Raw genomic sequence first — 22366 nt, 5'->3', positions numbered from 1 at the left:
GCACCGGCAGCCCTGCCCCCGCTTGCTCCTCACTGCCAGTCACGGCACCTGCTCACGTGGACACGAGCCTCGCTCCCTGGAGGCCTCAGCACACACCAGCAAGGCCCCCGGGGAGCAGAGACCCGGCCCACCACTAAAGCTTCGGGCCTGCCGGGAGCTGGTCGGGAGGCGTGCTCGGTGCCAGGACAGGGTACCCGGGACACGCCCACTTGCCCTCACCGGCCAGCCCACAGTGACGGAATTTCGGATGTGGAAGGACGGCTGAGCAGCAGAGCTGGGCCTGGCCTTGGCTCTGACACCTGGCCCGGTGCTGAGGCTGCTGGGCCACACAGCCTCACGCTGACTCAGGAAGCTGACCCTGCCAGTCAATCTCATCCCCTTCCTCACCAGGGGAGCAGAGGAACTTTGAGGAACTTGGCTCCTCTGGAGCCGCCCACTCTGCTCTCAATTCCTAGCCTGCCCAGGCTCCCTCCCTCCTCCTTCCAAGGGAGCCACCTCCTGCTGCTAGGCATGATCCCCCCTCCTGCTACATCCTTTTCATTCCCCACCCCCCAACTCCTACACAATCCTCATCCCAAACCATTTCCTGCAGTTTCCCATCTCATCAGTTTCTTAGGAAGGATAATTATCTATGGAGGGAGGAGGCGGAGAAATCCCAGAGCCAAGAACACTGCGAGAAACTTCTAGTCCTTTCTCCACCCGCTAGGAGAACCTTCATCCTCAACACAGGCCAGCTGTGATCATGCCTCACCACAAAACCTCTCCAGTTCCCGTCACTACAAGAAAGATCCACACTCCCCTACGTTGAGTCAGAGGTCTTCCTGATCTTTCCCAACTTAGGTTCAGGCCTTGTCACCACTACATTTTAAGTGGCAGGGCCAGAACCAAGACCCGTCTGCCACCAGGGTCCACGCCGCACTGTGCCACCTCCCCGTGTCACTTCAGTCTGGACCGTGGCTGTTCACACGTCTATCTCCCGCACACACCTGTCAGCACCACTGGGGGCGGGGGGAGCTCCTGCCTGCACAGCTGTGCTGACACACAGCAGGTGCTCAGAGGTCAGAGGCCAGCTGAAGAGAAGCTGGGGCGCCCACAGGCAGCCGCCTCACCTGCAGAGGGAACAGGGGGCTGGTCCCGAGGGAATGGTGGGGGAAAGAAGACCCACTGACACCATTACAAGCCTCTGGACTAGGGGCTTGGGAGACCTGAACTAACCCCAGCTCTGTTGCCTCCTGGCCTGTGGGCAAGTCATTTCCTCTCTAGCCTTCTGCTTCCTCCTCTGTGGGATGAGGGGGTTGGGCCAGGCTCTGTCACTGCTCACCGAGCATGCGCCAGCCTTCCTGCCAGGTGTTCTCCACGGCACTGTCAAGGACTGTCCCCAGGTCTGCAAGCCAGGCCCCCCACTGCTGTAAGAGCCAGCAAGTCTAAGCCTCTTGATCTCCAATCCCCTATCTTTCTCCATCTTACCACCTGGATCCCTCACTGGGTCCCCAGCATCCTTCCTAACAATAAAGTCTGATTCTCTGATTCGAGGCCTGGTCTTTCCGGGCCTGGCGGCCCCCCAGGTCACATGGGACCCTAGGATTGAGCAGGGAACAGGCATGTCGGAGCCCTGGCACTTGGCTGCACCAAGGCGTGCACAGGACAGGTCCGGTGACCACCTGCCTGCGGGCACTGGGGTGGGGCAGGGGAGGAAGAGGCAGGAGTCCAGCGGAGCCTGGCATCCGCTCAGCCCCTCCACTTCTCATGTGCCCTCATCCCCTCCTGCTCTGCTCCCGCTCCCTGGCCACCCCTCCCTGGGAACGGCTCTCCCAGGCTGGAGCTTCCATCCCACTGCTGGCCTGGCCACAGGTGTCTGCTTGGAAGCTTTGCACCTGTTCCTCTCACAGACCTGGACCAAGTGACTGTGGGCCAGGGACCTGCTTTGCTCAGCTCACTGAGGCCAGTGCCAAGCCAGAGCCAACTCTCCATCTCTGGCTCCCAGACTGCGCGTCCCTCCCCAGCTCAGACCACGTCACCCTGATCAAAAGCCTTCAATGGCACCACACGGCATCTAGAATCCAACCAAAGGCCAACCCGACCCAACCTGACCCCTGTCCTCCCTTCCATTCTCACACCACACCTCCTTCCTTCCCCCTCCCTCTCTCTTCCCTCCAGGTTCCTCAAACATGCCCTCCCCAGGGCCCCTGGTCTTTGAAAGGCAAGCTCCTTCTTGTCATTTGCTCAGCTCAAAAGCCACCCCCTTAAAGAGGCCTTCACTGACCATCCAAAGGAGCACATCTCTCTCCTATTTATTTTCTTCAGGATACTTATCACTGCCTGACACTGTTGTGTCCACTGCCCAACACCCCACACTGGCACGCGAGCTCCCTGACTCCAGGAGCCTCCTTGTCTTGTTCCGGCCTGTGTCCTCAGCCCCCAGAATAGTGTCTGATGTGGGAGGAGAGGGGTGCTGCACATCAGACTCGGTGGCCAGGGAGGCTTCTCTGAAGAGATGACCTCCGATCCAAGGCCTGGACAGGGGGCCGGCCTGCGGCAGTCTTCCAGGCGGGGGAGAGCAAGCGCAGGGGCCCTGTGGGGGGACAGGGCTAGCAAGCCGCGGGCACCTGAGAAACCCAGGCTGCTGGTGTAAGCGAAGTAGGGGAGGGACGGCGGGCAGTGAAGTCGAGAGAGAGGTGTAGCCACACTTCTCCTGGATTTTATTTCATGCCAGGTTTGTCAGGAAGCACTTGAAAGGTCTGAGGCAGGGGAATGCTGAGTTCTGGTTTATATTTCCGCACAGTCCCTCTGGCTGCTCTGTGGAGAGCTGATTACAGGCAGAGGGGAGTGCAGCCAGGAGCCCGCTCAGGGGGCCGCTGCAGTCACCGGGTTAGAGACCTCGCGGCTCGGATGGGGAGAGCAGAAGCGGAACCGGAGTGAAGGGCGAGCCTCGGATCTGTGTGGCCACTTTCCAGCAGCCTGACGAGCCCTCTGGCTGGAGTTCTCCATGTCTGGGAATCCAGACTAGCCCACCTACCCAATCTTATTTCTCACTGACCCCCAGCTCAGACTCCCCCCCGCCCCAACCCTGGCTGGCTAGGCCTCTTCTCCCCGACCTCCTCCGGCTGGCGGCCCACTCACACCCGCTGCTCAGAGCCTCGGAGGGTGCTGCGACCCTCGCCTGATCCACACCCCCACCTCCCCAAGGTCTTGTGAAGGCACCTGCGCAAAGGCCTCTGCTCCGTCTTCATGCCAGCCACATCTCCCCTCTCCCCGAAGTCCTTCTAGGCTTTGAGGCGGTGGCACGGCAATGTTTGGGCACTCTTGCTCCCCGAGGCAGCTGTAAAGCCGGTGAAGGCAAACGCCAGGCCTCGTGGCGGCCGTGACACTGGGACAACAATGTACCGCGCAGAGCCTGCCGCACAAGGCCAGGCCCTCAGGAGGCCCCAGACGACAGGAGCCCCCTCCTTGCCACCACGTCCAGCGATGCCCAGCACTGGTGCTCACAGCCCCGCAGGGAGCCTCGGCTTCTCTGCGCAGCCAGGCAGGAGGGTGAATGTGTGTGGGGCTGAGGTTAAGGAGGGGAAAAATGCCCTGATGGGTTTCACAAGCAAAGGTCAACAGCTCTGCATTATCTATGGTTCTGCATTATTCCCGTCTCGGTGCCTTTCTGCAGCTCCACCCTCCCCGTGAGCAAACCCCTGCTTAACCTTCACGGCTCAGCTCAAAGCACTGGGAAGCCTTCTCTGAACCACCCCCCACCCATCTCCTCCTGTGCACCCACAGCCCCGCGGGGCCCTGGGGTGACATTTCACAGCACAGCTCAAGAGCCTGTGTATGTGTCAGTCCCTCCTGGGAGGCTGGGATTATATTTATTCATCTTTCCATCTCCACCACAGCATTTATGAGGCACAGATCGCTGTTTGTCGAATGTGTGTCTCCCCCTCTCAGCTGAGACCACACTCAGACACTTCAGCTCACGGCCTCATCTGCCTGCCCACACCAGTCCTGGTGACAGTCACCAATGCCCTCTGGCTCTCATGCCCAAAACCATCTTCCAATCATTCGCATTTCCTCTTCCATTTCTGAGTGCTTATGATGGGCCTGGAGCTTTACACACGTTCCCCATTTCACTGGAGAAACTGAAGCTCAGCCACGGTGGTAGCATTACAAAGCGGCAGAAACTTCTGTCCTTCATACTGGCACAGTTCACCTGGCACCTCATCATAGCGGGGCCTATTTTAAAAACCATCATCTGTTCCGCAAAATTCAGTGCTTTTATAGCTACACGTCAAGTTGTCATACAAGATCGTGCTTTGCTCATTAAATGTTTCAAGTGATAAGTCTTGCTACTACAGCTAGATCGTGAAATGACTGTCATGTAGGAGAAACAGCACAGGACTTCGAATGAAGGCCACAGTCAGGCTTTATGCTCCTAGGCAAGTCACCTAACCTCTTGGGACCTTGGTTTCTGCACTCGTAAAAAGGAGAACAGCATCTCCCCAGAAGGTTTCCTGATGCATGCTGGAAAGTGCGCTAGCCACCTTAGGAGCATACCCATTAAAAGGATAAATACGATTTATCCATAGCCACCTCACCCCTGCGCTTAGCACAGCACTGGACACACAGCAGGGTGTAAGTCTGGCTGAGCAATTATTCAGTTGCTGGGAGATTCAGGAGTCAGAGAAAACAAGCCAGTATTTCTCTTCCTCCTGATCCCAGAGGGATTCCTGAGTGCCACCATTTATCATGTGTCTGGAATGTGCCAAACTCTATGACAACCATCTTACAAGGGTACTCTCCCCAAATCCTTCCAACATTGCTGCCAGGTGTTACACCATGTGATCAAATTGAGGCTCAAAGAGGGGAAGTAACTTGCCCAAAGTCACGGTGCCACAAAGTGGTAGAGCTGAGATTTGAACCCAAGTCTGTGGCGTGGCAAAGCCCATGTTCCTAACCACCGTGTTTCCAAAGGAAGCTGCTCTGGGACACTCCTCTGTAATTCAAAGGTCCTGCCCCAAGTAGAAGCTTCTGGCTGTGCCCAGTGAGACCTGTTTCACTGAAGCATTATCTAAATCCTACTTATTCTTCAAGGGTTAGTTCAACGGTCACTTCCACAAAACCCCCTCCCCCCATCCTCCCAGGTGGTAAGGTCTTTTTTGCCTCTTCTAAGCCTTCATAGAATCCCATCTGCACCTCAAATCACTCCCACTTTCCACGGCCTAATTGTGCTGCATCTATATGGCATTTCTCAGACTGGTCCCTGAGCTCCTCAAAAGAAGTGATTCTCGGGGCGCCTGGGTGGCTCAGTTGGTTAAGCGACTGCCTTCGGCTCAGGTCATGATCCTGGAGTCCCTGGATCGAGTCCCGCGTCAGGCTCCCTGCTCAGCGGGGGGTCTGCTTCTCCCTCTGACCCTCTTCCCTCTCCTGCTCTCTGTCTCTCATTCTCTCTTGCTCAAATAAATAAAAATCTTTAAAAAAAAAAAGAAGTGGTTCTCATGAATCTTTGCTTGGTCCACCAGCCAGCCTGGTCAGGGGAGGGTGGGGTGGACTGCCTGCTCCCCTCCTCCACTGAGCTGTAGCAGGAGTCTTGGGCTGTGCTCAGTGAGGTGAGCTGGCTCCGCCTCAAGCAGGCATCCTGCCTACCTGGTCCAGCATCCAGATTCCTGCAGGCCCTGGCCCAGGACTCAAAAGGTAAGATCTCGATGCCTTGCCTGCTTTGATGGCAAAGATGCTATAAAAAGCACAGCACCCAGGCTCAACACTGGCTTGTGACGGAGTCCAAAGCCTTGCAGTTGGTTCTCCTGCAAGGGGCTGTGTGGCCAAGGTCAAATGGCTTCCCTGCCAGGAACAGCTCTCAGACAGATACTCCAGCAGGAAGCTGCCCTTCTTAGGCCCATCAGAGTTACCAAGGCTTAGAAACCAACATCCAGGCCAAAGACCACAGCCCCTCCTATTGGTCCAGCTCTTTTTTTTTTTTTTTAAGATTTTATTTATTTATTTGAGAGAGAGAATGAGATAGAGAGAGCATGAGAGGGGGGAGGGTCAGAGGGAGAAGCAGACTCCCCGCTGAGCAGGGAGCCCGATGCGGGACTCGATCCCGGGACTCCAAGATCATGACCAGAGCTGAAGGCAGTCGCTTCACCGACTGACCCACCCAGGCGCCCCCTATTGGTCCAGCTCTTACTGCCCAGAGACCCCTGGGTTATTAGTTAAGAGAGCAGGGAAAGCCCTCCCTCTGCCATTAAACTCCAGTGTGGCTCTGGGCACATCCTCTCTGGGCCTCAAGTGGAAAATGAGAGGATGAGATCAAAACATCTCCATCTCCCCTCTGGGCCCCGGGGCCCCAGGTTACCATAAGATTCTTTCTACCTCTAGTATTCTGCAGGTAGAAAAATATTCTCCACTTTCACTCCCAGAAACAGGGTGAGAGCAAGAGATAAAGCGTCCTCAGCCCAGGAAACAACAGAGGCCAACCAGGCCGCCCAGCATGTGCCCTCAAAGCCTGTCCCCTTCAGAGGCAATCCCTTGTTTCTGCTGCCTCAAAGGTAGCTGCTTCCCCTAACAGACTCAGAGGCGTGTCTGGGCCCTAGCCACTTTAGGAAAAAGGGGGAGAGGCCTGAATTACCTTCTGGGGTGTGAACTGGACTCACCACGAAACCTAGCAGACCCTGGGGGCAGAAGGAGCCCAGCACCTTCCCTGCTTGGACAGGAAGGCAGGGCAGGAGGAGTCTGCTGCATCTGCTTTGATCCCCAATCCAGAAAAGCTTTTCTCTACTTTACAGGGTCAATTTCCTTTTTCTTTTTCCAGGACACAGCTTGCTCCTTCTGACTGGGTTTATTCCCCTTGCCTAGAATGAGTTCTGCAGTCCCCTAGGCAAATCCCACTCACCCCAGGGTTCAGTATTATACTTTGCCCAACCCAAGTCCTTTACCTTTCTTCAAATTTTCACAGCACAAAGTGCCAAAGCTCTTCAACTTTGTGGGGCCACAGATCCCTCGGAAAATCTGTGGCTAATACTACTCTCTGATAAAAACATATACTACGTCTACAGACTATTTTGGGGGGGGTCCACAAGTCCCCTGACCTCCATCATGGACTTGAAAGACTCTTAGGGGCACCTAGCTGGCTCAATTGGTGGAGCATGTGACTCTTATTGTGAGTTCGAGCCCCACACCTGGTGTAGAGCTCACTTAAAAATAAATAAAAAATAAAAAAGTATCTTAGAAACCTAGATCCTAGAAGAAAAGCAGGTCATCCAGTCCATTCTCCCACCTAAGCCAGATTCCCTTCCAAAAGCAAGCCTTACTGGGATGCCTGGGTGGCTCAGTCAGTTAAGCATCTGCCTTTTGCTCAGGTCATGATCCCAGGGTCCTGGGATCGAGTCCCGCATCAGAATCCTTGCTCAGCAAGGAGCCTGCTTCTCCCTCTGCCTGCCATTCCCCCTGTTTGTGCTCTCCCCCTCTCTCTCTCTCTGACAAATAAATAAATAAAATCTTAAAACAACAACAACAAAAAGCAAGACTTACCGAACAATGTTCCTCTTCTCCACCTGGCCCCTCCTCAAGACTACTCCTTCAGGAAACCTTCCCTCATCTCTCCTGCTCCAATCCAATGCCCCCATCATCCCAGCCTGAGCCACACACTTTCCTACCTGTGCTTCCTCTCTTGTGTGTTGTCTTACTTCCCCAGCAACAGAGCCGGCTCTCTGCGAACCCGTTCATTTAATCCCATAACCCTGAGCTGGAGTTGGAGAGGACCATGATCCAGTATTTGAGAATTCTATACTCTGGAGGCAGGGCTAATGACAGCAGTGGGCCATCTCCCAAAGGGCCTCAGTCTGCCCTGGGCCTCACCAGAGCAGGGGCTCCTCTGGGATGACTGCCTTTCCTGCTGGAAAGTCCCAGAGAGGCCTTTCAACAACTGAAATCGACAGATAGGAAAATTAAGGCCCAGGGAGGCAAAATTACTTACCATAGGTCAATATGCAAGAAAGAGGCAGAGCTAGGATCCAGGTCCCAGCCTAGAATTCTTTTCCTTTACACGAATGGTTTTATGAAAACTAAATCTATCCTCATACTCCCACACTCATAGATGCATAGAGAATTTATGAAAAGTAGCACAAGAAAGTTAACTCCCGGGAGTATGGCAGTTGGGTTATCAGAGAAGTAAGGAGGGGAACTTTTACTTTTTACCTTAATACCCTGTATCTGTACTGTGAGTTTTATTTCTGTTTGTTTTGTTTTGACCACAAACATGTTTTATTTATTCATATTTTAAAAATAAATCTGCCACAGAAAGGAGATTCTGGCCCCAGCCCACTCCCAACACACATAAAAACAAAGAGAAGCCATAAGTCAGCCTGTGTAGGCACAACCATAAATTAGTGAGATTGCCTTCTTGCGTGGTTTATGGCCACTGGTCTCATTCATTCACAGTCACGGTGCAGTTGATGGCTTGAAGAATCTTCCTGGGAAAAGTTTAATTCAATTAGGGCTCTTGGCAGCTCCCTGAGGAAGCTCTGGTATCTTGCTTTTACTTACAAAAATCGAGGGCAGACCAAACAGACCCAGACTTTCCCAGGGAGACCCCACCCAGCCCAGAGAGGATGCCCCTTAGAGATCATGCATTAGAGCCAAGCCCAGGGAGGTGGCCAGGGAGGGAAGTGGCCTAGACAGACCGCTCACACACGGGCTGACGCCTCCAAGCCCTCTGAGTGTGACTTTCGGAGCTCAGTTAAACTCCCGGCCCGGCATTCGGTCTGGGGACTAGCCTCTCCAACCCTTGCTCTCCTTCCTCTCTGAGCCATCAAACTGGTTTCCTGTCTGCCCCATGCTTCACATGGACCCCATCTCTACATGGAAGTCAGTCCTGCACTCCTTCAATCCCCAGATACACAGGAGCCCTTACTAATCTGCACCAGGCAGAGAAGAAAGCAAACAAAGGCTCTGTCCTCAAGGGGCTTACATGCTTGTGGGGATTGTGTGCTAATAACTCTCTCGGTCCTGCATGTTAATCTCATTCCTCTCTATCCTTCAAGACTGGCTCAAATTCCACTTCCCCTGAGAAGCCTCCCCTTCTCACCGCTGCCCTCGGGGACTGATGTTCCGGGAGTCTGCCCATCCCCTCAACACAAACAGACCATTTTCTCCTAAGCACACTGGAAGCTCCTAAAGAGCAGCGCCCGGGGTTTCACTCTTCTTGGTTCCCTGATGGGCCACAAGCTAGACGCCTAGTGGCTGATTTTGGCTGACCTGCCTCTTGGATCCCAGCTTGAGGAGACTAATTAATTAGCTGCTCTCAGTCCTGGCTGACCAGTACAAAGACACAGCCTTTGTGAGCTTTGCCTGGCACACGCCAAGTGCTATGTTAAGTGTTAGCTATTTATTATTTGGGTGAGCTTGTGGGCTCTGCCTGACACACAGCTGTGATGTCACCCCTCCGCCTTCAGTGGCCTGGTCTCCAGCAGGCTGAATACTGTGGAAGAGCCAGACTGGGCTTAGGGGTAAGTGTCCCCCTCTCCCCGCCAAGGGACTGGAGAGGGGGCCCGGGGAGGAATAGGACTTCTCGTCCTGAACCTCGCTCCGAGCTGCTTAAGGACATATCATTCCAGAAAAGAACTTGCTGGGAGTGATTTTGGGAACTCCAAATTTTCAGCAAGTCAGTATTAGAAGTCAGGAGTCAGGTCTGGCCTAATAGACCCCAAAACTGGCCCCGCATGCTAGATGAGCTTTAGGGGGAAGAAAATGAAGTCAGCATGATCCCAAGGAAGGGGGAGAGCCCACTGATCCAGGCCCAACTCAAAACTTAGTTAAAATTAGATTAGCCCATAAGAGTAAAAATACCCACATATAATCACGGGCGGCCTAAAAGTATCAGTTGATGTTTATCGGCATCTAAAGAGATGGTTTGGCCCAGGGCGGCGTGTGCAGACAACCTTGGGGAGACATGTCTGACTCAGACGTTTGCAGGGGGTGTGAGTGCTGCAAAATGAGGCCCACACAGGCGATGGATGACTCAGGAATAACCCAGGTCCTGGGTTTGCTGAGTGAGCCTTCTCTCCCCACCGAGGAAAGAAAGGGGGCAGGTGAGGAGATGACAGGAGGAGGCAGGCCAGCCAGCTCAGTCCAGGCTGGCATTCGCAAAGGGAGCCTGGGGCCCCTCCACTCCAGTTCCCTGCCTCTCCTGTGTTTCTGAATGCCAACACCTCAGAGAAGGGCTATTTAATTCATAGTGGGACTTGGAGTGGGGGGGGGGGGTGTCACAGTTTTTTCCCTAAACCCAAGAAATGATCCACAGAGAGCAGTCAAGACTTGAAATACTAAAACCGTAAAACTCTTCCTTGTTCAAAATGATTATGGGAAAAATAAAACTTCTGAACTGAAAGGGAGTTGGGGCATAATGAAGAACATGGACACTGGGATCAGAAAGATCTGAGCTTAAACCCCAATATTTTCAAGCTGTGCAAGTACCTAGCGCCCTGGGCCAAACCATCTCTTTAGATGCCGATAAACATCAACTGATACTTTTAGGCAGCCCATGATTATATGTGGGTATTTTTACTCTTATGGGCTAATCTAATTTTAACTGAACTAAGTTTTGAGTTGGGCCTGGATCAGTGGGCTCTCCCCCTTCCTTGGGATCATGCTGACTTCATTTTCTTCCCCCTAAAGCTCATCTAGCTTCATCTAGACCTCACATAGCTTCTAAAATAGGAGCTTAATAAGTAGCAGCTAAGGTAATTAACAAATATTGGACAAAACTAGTACAAATATTTCCTAACAGGAGCTCAGAGAGGTTGTGCCTTGCCTAAGGTCACACAGCTCAACCAAGAACTAAGACCAGATCTCAGGTTTCTTGACTTCCTCATTCCTGCCCAATCAGCATGTTTTTGGTTGTAATTCACTTCTCTGCCTCTCCTTTCTCTTCCGGGAGGGCCTACAACACTTTAAGGAAAAGCCCTCTATTTCAAAGGTTTGCTGTTCCATTGACCAGGGCTCTGAGAATGACAGGCCCCAAGGCTGAGTTCAGCCCTCAAGTTCTTTGTAAGAACTAGGAGCTGATCTGGCCTGGGCTCCAGACCACCCCAGACTGCCCTGCTCCTTCAGCTCTCCCCTCCTACTGGGGGAACTAGTGCCCCTTCTGACGACGACTCGAGTTACCAATGTGGATGTGCCTAGTCACTTACTCTCATCAAAGCCCCTTTGGATCTCTGGGCTCCCTTGATCTTTATAAGGACCCAGCATGTCAGCCAGGCAGGAAAGAGGATGGGGTCTTGGGTTAGAAGTCCACAGATGTGTCCTTTGCCATTTAACTTGCTAAGTGACCTCAGGTTCCTTAGATGTACAAGGGGCACATCAAGACCACCTGCTAACCCACCAAGACGATCAGAATTAAATACTACATATGCAAATGCTTTGGAAACAGGTTACAGTAGTAATATAATTACTCCTAGATTCTGCCTGCCTTCTAGGGCTAAAGAAATTTGTACCACCTGCTCCCAACACAGAGGCTGCCTCTCAGGGCATCCTGCTGGGCCCTGAGGATAACCAAAAGCAGCCCCACACCCTCCCTGCCCAGAGGCAGAAGACCACAATCAAAAGGTAGCCACCCCCAACTGGCTAGCTCCCCTTTCACTGGCACTCCCCTGCCCAAGCAGGGAAGAAGTAAGCTCTAGTCAGACTCCAGAGAGGGCACCTCCAAAGACAGGACAGGCAGGGTCACTACCAGAGGACCAGCGACAGGCCCAGCCTCACTGCAGGATTCAGTTCTGTCTGTGCAACTCACAGGGACAGGCGATAGGCCCAAAGCCAGGCACAGAACCCCAACAGCTTCCTCGGGACAGAGAGAGGGCTCCCACCACTGACATGTGTCCAAGTGCGGCAGGCTGGGCACCGACTCCGCAGAAGGCCGTGTGTGCATCTGCCCATGGGACTGTGAGGGGCAGGAGAGACAGGTGCACTCCCCTAGGAGGCTATGCCAAGACGCAAACAGAAAAGAAACAGCAATTCAACATTACACAAGATAACCTCTATGAGCTGTTTCCTCATCTGTAAAACAGAGATAGCCTTTCTTTCATATGATTTTAGAATTAAATGAGATCACTTTTTTTTTAAGATTTTATTTATTTATTTGTCAAAGAGAGAGAGAGAGAGAGAGAACACAAGCAGGGGGAGAAGCAGGCTCCCCGCTGAGCAGGGAGCCCGATGCGGGGCTCGATCCCAGGACCCTGGGACCTGACCTGAACTGTAGGAGGACGCTTAACCAACTGAGCCACCCAGGCGCCCCTAAATGAGATCACTTTTATAAAGTGCCTGACACTACTCTGTAGATACTCAATAAATGCTAATTCTGATTAAAACACAAACACACCCAACAGAAGGGATGTCACAGGGCAGGCTAGGCCTCCTGCCAAAGTTGTGGATAAACAATAAGGGAAATGGGTTCAGGGGGAGAAGCCAGAGCCACGCTGTGGGCTGAGTGGGCTGAGAAAGCCGCCCAGAGGGGTGGAGTCTGAACAGGCCCTAGAAGCTGCCTCAGCAGCTGGCCAGGAAGAGTGCGGGGCATTCCCAAGTGTGTCCCCTACACCCATCTGAGAAGGTAGAGACAGCATCATCACCTTACCAATGAGGCAAGTCCGGTCCAGAGAGACAAGGCAGCTGGCCATGGTCACTGGTACCATGGGGCAGGGCAGGAGCCCAGGCTTTCTGACCATGTCTTTGCTTTCCCAGAGCTGGAGGAGCGGGGTGGGAAGGAGAGGAAAGGCATGCCTCGTGGGAGCTCAGCTGAATGAAGTCCAGCAACATGACCAATCAGAAGCCCTCCGAGTGCCCTGATGCTTCTGGAGACAGGTGTCCTACCTGAAGGCCTCCTCCCAGCCCCCAGGTGACCCTCCCCTCCCACTGTCCCGCAGTCAGCTATCTTCCCCAAGAAGAAAAGGTCACCCCTTTCTTTTTAGGGAGTGCCGTCTGGGCTTCTTGAGACAATTTCAACATGACCTTTAAAGTTGGTCGTCTCTCCTGAGAAGTGGGAGAGGTGAGTTCTCGTCTTATTTTTACAGGAAACCAGTTGCTGGGGCTGATAGATCCATGCATGTGAAGTGGGCAGTAGTGACCCCCACCCCCCCACCTCCCCTACTCACAGACTTGTTTGGAAATGGCGGGATCCGCCTTGCAAAGACCAAAACAAAAACAAAAACAAAAAAGCTATAAGATGTGAAGAGACAAAGGAAGGCTTTTTTGCCTCTTGAATGAATACCTGCTTTATGGGCTCTCGGGCCCTGCCAGGAGTTCCAGGTCAGGGATATAGGCAAACAGTCGCGGGGGGTGCAAGCGGCGAGCCGGATTACAGTTGGGCTCTCCTTTGGAACAAGCACTAGACTGGGAGTCGGGTGAACTGGGGACAAAGTGGAATTCACGCAGGGCCCAGATCACAAGGTGGGGCGGGGGGGGCGGGGCGCGGGGGAAGCAGACCTAACCTAAGGCTTGGGGTCACACTCACAGGTCTCCCAATAGTCTAAACCCCCCTCCCACCACCAGCCCCTCCACATCAAGGAAAAGGCAAGAATCCGTCAGGGAGAGCAAAAAGGCGCAGAGAAGGGCCTCCGGTCACCCACGGAGCCAGTCAGAAGAGAACCCAGAAGCATTACTCTAGAACTTCAGCTCTAACCAACCCCACCGTCCCACAACCATCTCCGACGGGTCAACCTGAGCCTCTGCTCACTGATTAGGACAGGAAGTCGAACTGCACACAGCACTTTCTATTCGTAAAGGAGGGGTACCTTGCAAGGGAAGCAGCTGCCAGACGTGACAGAACGAGCGCTCCAACTCGCCTCCTACCCACACTGAGGTGCTGAGAGGGTAGGCAAGAGCCCGAAATGAACTCCGAGGTTCCTGGGTATCTGAGAGTGCAGAGGGAGCGTGGCCTCAGCCCCCACCCGCCCCCTAAGTCAGTTGGTGCTGTCTCCCCTCCCTGCCCCCACCAGCCCTGGAGGCAGCTAAAGTGAAAGGAAGAACAAAATCGGTAGGACACATCCAACACCCCGGAAACCTTAAGGAAGGACGCCCTGTGGCAGCCTAGGGTTGAGAGATTTGTAATCTTCCAGCTTCAGAGGAAGACGGGAGGCTGAGGTAGGGATGCATTTGCCTTTGGTGGATCAAATCCCAAGACGGGTGGACGCCTGGGTGGCTCAGTCATTAAGCGTCTGCCTTCAGCTCAGGTCATGGTCCCAGAGTTCTGGGATCAAGACCCACATCAGGCTCCCTGCTCGGCAGGAAGCCTCTCCCATTCCCCCTGCTTGTGTTCCCTCTCTTGCTGTGTCTCTCTGTCATATAGATAAATAAAATCTAAAAAAAAAATCCAAAAAAGAGGGGCGCCTGGGTGGCTCAGTCAGTTAAGCGTCTGCCTTCAGCTCGGGTCATGATCCCAGGGTTGTGGGATCGAGCCCCGCATTGGGCTCCCTGCTCAGCGGGAAGCCTGCTTCTCCCTCTGCACCACCCCCACTCGTGCACTCTTTCTCTCTCTCTCTCTCTCTAATAAATAAAATAAGTCCCAATGGGGGCAACTGTCACTCACTGAGTGCTTCCTGTAGGTACAAAGGCAGCTTCGTATGCATTAACTTGGGTCACTGTCAATCAGCAGCACTACAGGTTACTATTATTTCCCCCTTTTATATCTGAGGAAGTGGAGGCTCAGAAAGGCTCAGTGGCAGAGTGGAGGCGTCTTTATCTAACCTCAGTTCTACATACACTGCAAAGAGAAAGGAAAAAATGGGCGTTCACTTTTGCCACCTGAACAGGGACCCTTGAAATCTTTTGGTCATAATTCTCTTCTCCAGAAGAGCCAGATGCTAGGGCTCCTCTGTTTTCCGAATGCCCTTGCAAGCCAGAGACACAGACTTTTGGAACTGCAAAAGTCCTCAGACATCATATCCAGCCTCCTCATTTTACAATGGGAAAACTGAGGCCTGAGGCTGAGTGATTTGCCAGGGTTACCCGAGTCAGTGGAACGGCAGAAATGTCAGACCTGGAAGGGGCCAAAGATCAGCTGACAGGAGGGGAGGTGTGACTGGCCCAAGGTCACAGAGGGAGGTGGGATAAGAAGCCAAGTTTCCTAACTTCTAGACTGATGCCCTTTGCCATGGGATCATCTCTGTTCTCCAGCTGCTCAGGGTCCCTGCACAGGTTCTGGTGGGGACAAAGCAGGCCAAGCCTGACCCCATTAGAAACAGATATCAGGCCCTCAGGGACAAACTCCTTAGTGCCCAGAGTAGGATCTGTGTGGTCATGCTCTCATCCCAATAGAAGGCACTGAGACTTGTAGTGTGTGTATCAGCCTCAGTGCCCTAACACGATGCCACTTGTCGTTGGAAGGCGAGGGAGTTGCAGAGAGAAGGGCAATTTCGAGACAGTGATTGTGAGGTCTCTTCCTGGTCTCATACAGGCAGATGACACATCACAGTCACTAGATTCTTACAAAAAATCAAGACACGGTTTTCATGACTCAATTGATATGGTCAAATTTAGAGATTCTTGCCAGTTTCACAGCTGGGCAAGACCTGCAGAAAAAGGCCCCAGCTGGTTCAAGGTCATGTTGTTGGCAGAATCAGTACACATAGCTCCCCTTGCCCGGTCCTTGATTTTTACCAGGACGCCGGCTGCCATCGGGGTGTAGGTCCCTGGAGCTGCTTCCATCACAGCACCAAAGCTCCACACCAGCAACCGGATCTGTCCTGCTGCAGCATGTCCCAGAGCCCGCCTCACGCCAGCCTGGCATCACCACTCAGCTCCTGCATGTCCTTGGAAAAGCTGCAAGGCTTCCTACCAAGAGTCACAAACTCCCCAGACCCAAACCAGCCGAATCCCAGGCCCTCATGCCTTCACAGATAGCTGGGGCTAACAAAGCAAAGGCAAGAAGCAAAGGCTTTCAAAGCCCCCCTGGACACACTTTCCAGGGACTTCTGGGCTATGCAGGCTCCGGTGAACTCCATCCAGCAGAATGGAGTGTTCAGACCTAGCAGGGAGGGAGACCAGGGAGGGAAGGGAACAACTTTTCTGGTTTCTTCTCCCCAAAAGAACATTTCCAAGTCTCTTCAGACCAGAATATCCTGAGCCCATCCACCTGTCCCTCTCCCACTTGGTTGAGCGGCCAGCCAACGTGACTGGCCAGCCCATGCAGCACCCTGAGACACAGCCACTGGGTGCCAACGTGGAGGTGAGTGGGGGGCCAGACCGAGCTTCAACCTCGTCCACTCCCCCTCCACCTCCAAAACAGACTTCAGAAATTTCCAGGGCTCCAGTCCCATAAACTGTATAAAGGATGGCATTCCTGGGCCGGAAATTGACTCAGGGGCTCCTGGCCAGCCTGGGCAGGCAAAGCTGACAGATAACATTCTGGGAATAAAAGGAAGGTGATACTATGGGGATCCCTCATGTTCCAGCACACAGGCCCCCTGCTATACTTAAACTCCTCAGACAGGCCAAGTCGATATACACTCCATTCTGGAACGCCCTCCCATGAAGCATGTAATTGCCCTGCTGTTGACAGAGCCAACTGTGCCACTTGCTGGAACACACTCTTCTGTCTCGTACACAGCTGGGTGCCTGGCTCCCCTCGGGGTCTGGCCCAGCCAGAGGAGACCTGCAGGCCTGGAACCCTCGCTGAACGTACTTAGTATAAGAAGCATCCCATGCTCTACTCCTGCTTTTTCCCTTTGCATAAGGCTGACTCCAATCTTGGGAGCACTCAGACCACAGAGCCCAAGTTTGAGAAAGACCAAGATGGCAGGACGGAGGCTGCCTACTTTACTGGAGTGGTCCGGACCTTTATTCCTGGGCAGTCTCGAGTGCTAAGGATGGGGCAAGAAGCTCGCCAGTCTGGGCAGCAGAAGTGTAGGAGCAAACTGGACTTACCTATCTTCATGAGGCAGGCCAGCAGGATCCACAGCGAGATTTCAAAGGGTGTGCGCACATGTGTGTAATCGATGCCCAGGACTGGAAAGGCCTTTCGAGTCTTCATGCTGTGTTCAGTGACGGAATGGTTAACAGGGCGGCTCTCGGGGGCGAGCTCCGGTGGGGCGGTGGTGACATCCCCAATGGAGCGTTCCCGAGGTGGCTCTGAGCCTCGGATGGTGCTGGCCGTAGGGCTGGGCTGGAGGCCATGGCTCCTGAGAACAGGTAGCAGCCCCACCAAGGCTACCACCACCAGCAACGAAGGGAAAATTCGCGGGGGAGCGCGGCCACAGACGCCAGACCACAGAAGCATCATGCTGAGCCCTTGGTTCAGCAGGCCTTGACCGTCAGCAAAGTGAGAGTAAGACCTGGGACATAGGTAGCAAGGGGTCAGCAGGTGGAAGACAGACTGGGGCAGTTCCTAGGAAAAGTTCATGTTTTAGAGAAGTATTTGTGTGGAGGCAGATCTCTGGGGGTGGAGGGAGGCTGGGTTTGCAGTGGAGAACTCCAAACTGGGGTAAGGGGACAAGGACCCAGGAAGGACCACAGGAGACCAAAAGGTCTGGAACTCAGACCCGGGAAAGGGGGTGGGAGAAAGAGATTGCACCCTAGGGACAGAGGAAGAGACAGGACAGGTTGGACCCCAGACAAGGAAAAGGAAGAGGAAAGGCTGGGACCCTTGGCTGAGGAAAGTGACTGAGGAGCTGGGACTCAGCTAAGGGAAGGGGCAGGGAGCCTGAGCTAAAGAAAGGGGGACCAAAGGAGGGGTGGGGGGGGGAGCCAGTCCAAGAAAAGAAGAGAGGGGGCTGGGAGCCCAGCCTGCCAGGAAGGAGTGAAGCCGGAAAGCGGCCGGGAGCTTCCCCACCCAGAGCAGGGCCGGGGTGCAGGCGCGCCGGGCTGAAATTCCGGGGAAATGGAGGGAGGCGGAAGGCGGAGGCAGGCGGCCTGGCGGGAGGGCGCCTCGGCGCGGGCTGGGGGCGGCTCGCGGTGGGCCGGCAGCAACACACCCCTCCTTGCGGCCCTGGCGCGGCGCTGCGCTCCGCCCTGGCCCAGCTTCAGCTCCGCCGCGTCCAGCTCCAGTGACAGTTCCAGCCGCAGTGACAGCTGTAGCCACGGCCCCAACCCCAGCCCCGGCGGCGGCGGACTGATGCCTCGCTGAGCCCGGCGCTGGTATTTATAGACACCAGCGAGCAGCCAGCGCGGCGGGCTAGAGGGACCCGTCAGCGCCCGCGCACCGCAGCGACCACTGTCGCCAAGGGAAGGAAGTACGGGTAGGAAGAGGAAGAGTCAGAAATGACCAAAAAAAAAAAAAACCAACAACAAGGAGGCGGGGGGATTGAAGCCCCAGAGATTGTAACTAACACGGCGGGAATGCTTTACTAGTTACAAAGCGCTTTCACTAGACACCAGCAGTTCTCAACAGTCTTGTGAAGGATATATTTTATCTTATGTATTTAGTTACTATATGACCTTGAGCAAGTTACTTCTCTGTTCCCTATCTTTCTTATCTGTCAAGGGGTTATAGCAGCAATACCTATTTCGGAGGGATGCTATGATGGCCAGATGAGAGTCTACACAAAGTGTTTAGAATAGAGCCTGGCCGGGCGCCTGGGTGGCTCAGTCGGTTAAGCGACTGCCTTCGGCTCAGGTCATGATCCCAGGGTCCTGGGATCAAGTCCCACATCGGGCTCCCTGCTCTGCGGGGAGCCTGCTTCTCCTTCTCCCCCTCCCCCTGCGGGTGTTCCCTCTCTCGCTGTGTCTCTGTCAAATAAATAAATAAAATCTTTAAAAAAAAAAAGAATAGAGCCTGGCCTATAGAACCATTATTATGGTTCCGGTGTTGCAGATAAGAAAACAGAAGAGAATTCCTTAGCTAGTGTATAAATAGTTATATGAGTTTGCTAGAGCTGCTGTAACAAAGTACTACAAACTGGGTGGTTTAAAGAACAGACATTGGGCGCCTGGGTGGCTCAGTTGGTTAAGTGACTGCCTTCGGCTCAGGTCATGATCCTGGAGTCCTGGGATCGAGTCCCGCATCGGGCTCCCTGCTCGGCAGGGAGTCTGCTTCTCCCTCTGACCTTCCTCCCTCTCATGCTGTCTCTCATTCTCTCTCTCTCAAATAAATAAATAAAATCTTAAAAAAAAAAAAAATAAAGAACAGACATTTTGGTCTCATACTCTGGAGGCTAGACGTCTAAAATCAAGGAGTCAGCAGAGTTGGGTCCTTCTGAGGGCTGTGAGGGAGAATCCGTTCCTTTCTTCCCTCCTAGCTTCTGGTGGTTTGCTGACAATCTTTGGTGTTGATTGATTGTGGCAACATGACCAGTCTTCACGTGGTGATCTCCCTGGGTCTCTGTGTCTGGGTCCAAATTTCCCCTTTTTACAAGATCACCAGTCAGATGGATAAGGGCCCACCTTAATGACCGTATCCTAACTTGATCATCTTCAATAACCCTATTTCCAAATAAGGCCACATTCACAGGTCCTGGGAGTTAGGACTTCAACATCTTTTGGGAGGGTACAACTCAACCCATGGCAGTGGTAGAACTGGGATTTGAACGTATCATGTTCGTTGGAATTGGTAAGATTCAAAAGGTCATGGCTGTACACAGGAATCATTGGAAAGCTTAAGAGCAGCACCCAGCAAGCACCACATATATATGTCATTATCTTTATTTACATGTACTGAGGGCCTCAAATGTAGACTTTTAGTGTTAGGACTACATGAAGTTACACAGTCACAGGGACACATTGACAGACTAGAAGGAAGGCCCTCACATCTGTGAAATTGGTTCCATCGTGAGACCACACCACCTAGAGTGTGCTATGAATTTAATAATTTCATATAAACTATATCACTGTGTATTGTTCATGTTAAAAAAAAGGAATCAGTTAAAATGTACTGTAATATTCGTAAACCTGTTTTAGCAAGTCCTCATTTTTTAACCATTCCAGGCCCATACTTCTTGACTCAGAGAAGCCATGTTTGTGCAGACCCTTCTGCAGATCTCGGGCAGTCTCAGGATGCTTGGATCCTGGGTGGCATCTGCCCCTGCCTAGGCCATGTCTTCTCCCCTGTCCCCTCATTGAATCTTTTCACTAAAAGTAACGGGAATTTTCTGGAATTGCTGTAGCTATGACATCAATAGATATGTGGCAAATAATGTGTGGTACTAGGAAAGACTATGCTGGCCACTTACTAGTTGTACATCATGACCAAATCACATTTTGTTATCATCACTCAGTCTGTTCATGAGTTCAAGCCCCACACTGGGTATAGAGCTCACATTAAAGAAGCAAAAACAAAAAAAGAGGTGGGTAGGGTCATAATACAGACATACCTCAGAGATATTGCGGGTTCAGTTCCAGACCACTGAAATAAAGTGAGTATCACAATAAAGCAAGTCAGATCAATTTTTTTTTATCTCCCAGTGCATATAAAAGTTATGTTTATTTTAGAGTGTAGTCTGTTAAGTGTGCAATAGCATGATGTCTAAAAAAACATTGTTCAAACAAAACAAAACATTGTTCACACCCTTTTTTTTTTTTAAGTAAGCTCTGTGCCCAATGTGGGGCTTGAACTCACAACCCTGAGATCAAGAGTCACATGCTCTACTGACTGAGCCAGCCAGGCACCCCTGTGCATACCTTTATTAAAAAATACTTTATGGGGGGTGCCTGGGTGGCTCAGTTGGTTAAGCGTCTGACTCTTGATTTCACTCAGGTCATGATCTCAGGGTTGTGAGATTGAGCCCCGTGTTGGGCTCCACGCTCAGCAGGGAGTCTGATTCTCTCCCTCTCCCTTCCCTTCTCCCTCTTCCTCTACCCTTCCCCCTGCTCGTGCACATGCTGTCTCTCTCTCAAATAAATAAATCTTAATTTTAAAAAAATACTTTAGGGGCGCCTGGGTGGCTCAGTCGTTAAGCGTCTGCCTTCGGCTCACGTCACGGTCCCAGGGTCCTGGGATCAAGCCCCGCATCAGGCTCCCTGCTCCGCGGGGAGCCTGCTTCTCCCTCTCCCACTCCCCCTGCTTGTGTTCCCTCTCTCGCTGTCTCTCTCTGTCAAATAAATAAATAAAATCTTAAAAAAAAAAATTTATAAAAAAAATACTTTATGGGGCACCTGGGTGGCTCAGTTGGTTAAGCGACTGCCTTCGGCTCAGGTCATGATCCTGGAGTCCCTGGATCGAGTCCCGCATCGGGCTCCCTGCTCGGCAGGGAGTCTGCTTCTCCCTCTGACCCTCCCAACCCTCCCCCCTCTCATGTGCTCTCTCTCTCAGTCTCTCTCTCTCAAATAAATAAATAAAATCTTTAAAAAAAAATACTTTATGGCTTTTTTTGGCTTTCAGCTCAGAGGAGGTGAAGGTGCAACTGTCTTCGGTGGTCCCGAATCCAGGTTCATCCGACACCAGCTACCTCCACCATGCCACCCAAGTTCAACCCCAATGGGATCAAAGCTGTATACCTGAGGTAAGCCGTTGGGGAAATCAATGCCACATCTGCCCTGGCCCCGAGCCATCTCCCCAGGGTCTATCTCCAGAAAATGTTGGTGATGACATCACCAGGGCAACCAGTGATTGGAAGGGTCTGAGGATTACAGGGAAACTGACCATTCAGAACAGACAGGCCCAGATTGAAGAGATACCTTCAGCCTTGGTCCTAATTATCAAAGCCCTCAAGGAACTGTCAAGGGACAGAAAGAAGAAAAACATTAAGCACAGCGGAAATATCACTTTTGATGAGATTGTCAACATCGCTCAACAGATGCCCCTGGATCTTTAGCCAGAGAGCTCTCTGGAACCATTAAAGAGATCCTGGGACTGTCCAATCTGTGGGTTGCAATGTTGATGGCCACCACCCTCATGACATCATAGATGACATCAATAGTGGTACAGTGGAATGCCCAGCTAGTTAAGAACTACAAAGGAAAATATTTTATTTATTTTTTATTTTTTTTAAAGATTTTATTTATTTATTTATCAGAGAGAGAGAGAGCACAAGCAGGGGGAGCATCAGGCAGAGGGAGAAGCAGGCTCCCCGCAGAGCAAGGAGCCCGATGCGGGACTCGACCCCAGGACCCTGGGATCATGACCTGAGCCTAAGGCAGACGCTTAACGACTGAGCCACCCAGGCGCCCCAATCATGAATGTTCTTAATGGCATTTAGAATGATGAATCCTTTCCAGAAGGTTTTCAATTTACTTTGCCTAGTCCATCAGAGGAATTGCTATCTAAAGCTATAGCCATATGAGATATAATTTTTTAAATGTATTTCTTAAATAATAAGACTTGAAAGTCAAAATGCCTCCCAGATTCGTGAGCTGTAGAATGGACATTGTATTAGCAGGCATGAAAACAACATTAATCTTGATGTACATCTCCGTCAGAGCTCATGGATGACCAGGTGCATTGTCAATGAGCAGTAATATTTTGAAAGGA

The 22366-nt window shown here is 52.4% G+C and overlaps 1 protein-coding gene and 1 pseudogene across 1 annotated transcript in view; one reads left to right on the top strand and one right to left on the bottom strand.

The window, feature by feature from the left end:
• The window catches only part of SLC9A1 (solute carrier family 9 member A1), a 50225-nt gene extending 32166 nt beyond the window's left edge, over positions 1-18059 (bottom strand). Inside the window, exon 1 of the mRNA XM_035019385.1 lies at positions 16891-18059. Within this exon, the coding sequence (XP_034875276.1) occupies positions 16891-17245 (355 nt within the window). The 5' untranslated portion in view covers positions 17246-18059. The remainder of the gene's footprint in view (positions 1-16890) is intronic.
• A 3217-nt stretch (positions 18060-21276) lies between these two features.
• Positions 21277-21843, top strand: LOC118020287 (annotated as a pseudogene).
• Positions 21844-22366: the final 523 nt, after the last annotated feature.

The sequence above is a fragment of the Mirounga leonina genome, unplaced genomic scaffold (genome assembly GCF_011800145.1).
Source record: "Mirounga leonina isolate KUSES-001 unplaced genomic scaffold, KU_Mleo_1.0 Mir_173, whole genome shotgun sequence".
NCBI classification, from domain to species: domain Eukaryota; kingdom Metazoa; phylum Chordata; class Mammalia; order Carnivora; family Phocidae; genus Mirounga; species Mirounga leonina.
The sequence above is the reverse complement of the archived record's forward strand: the minus strand, read 5'-3'. Positions and strand labels throughout refer to the sequence as shown.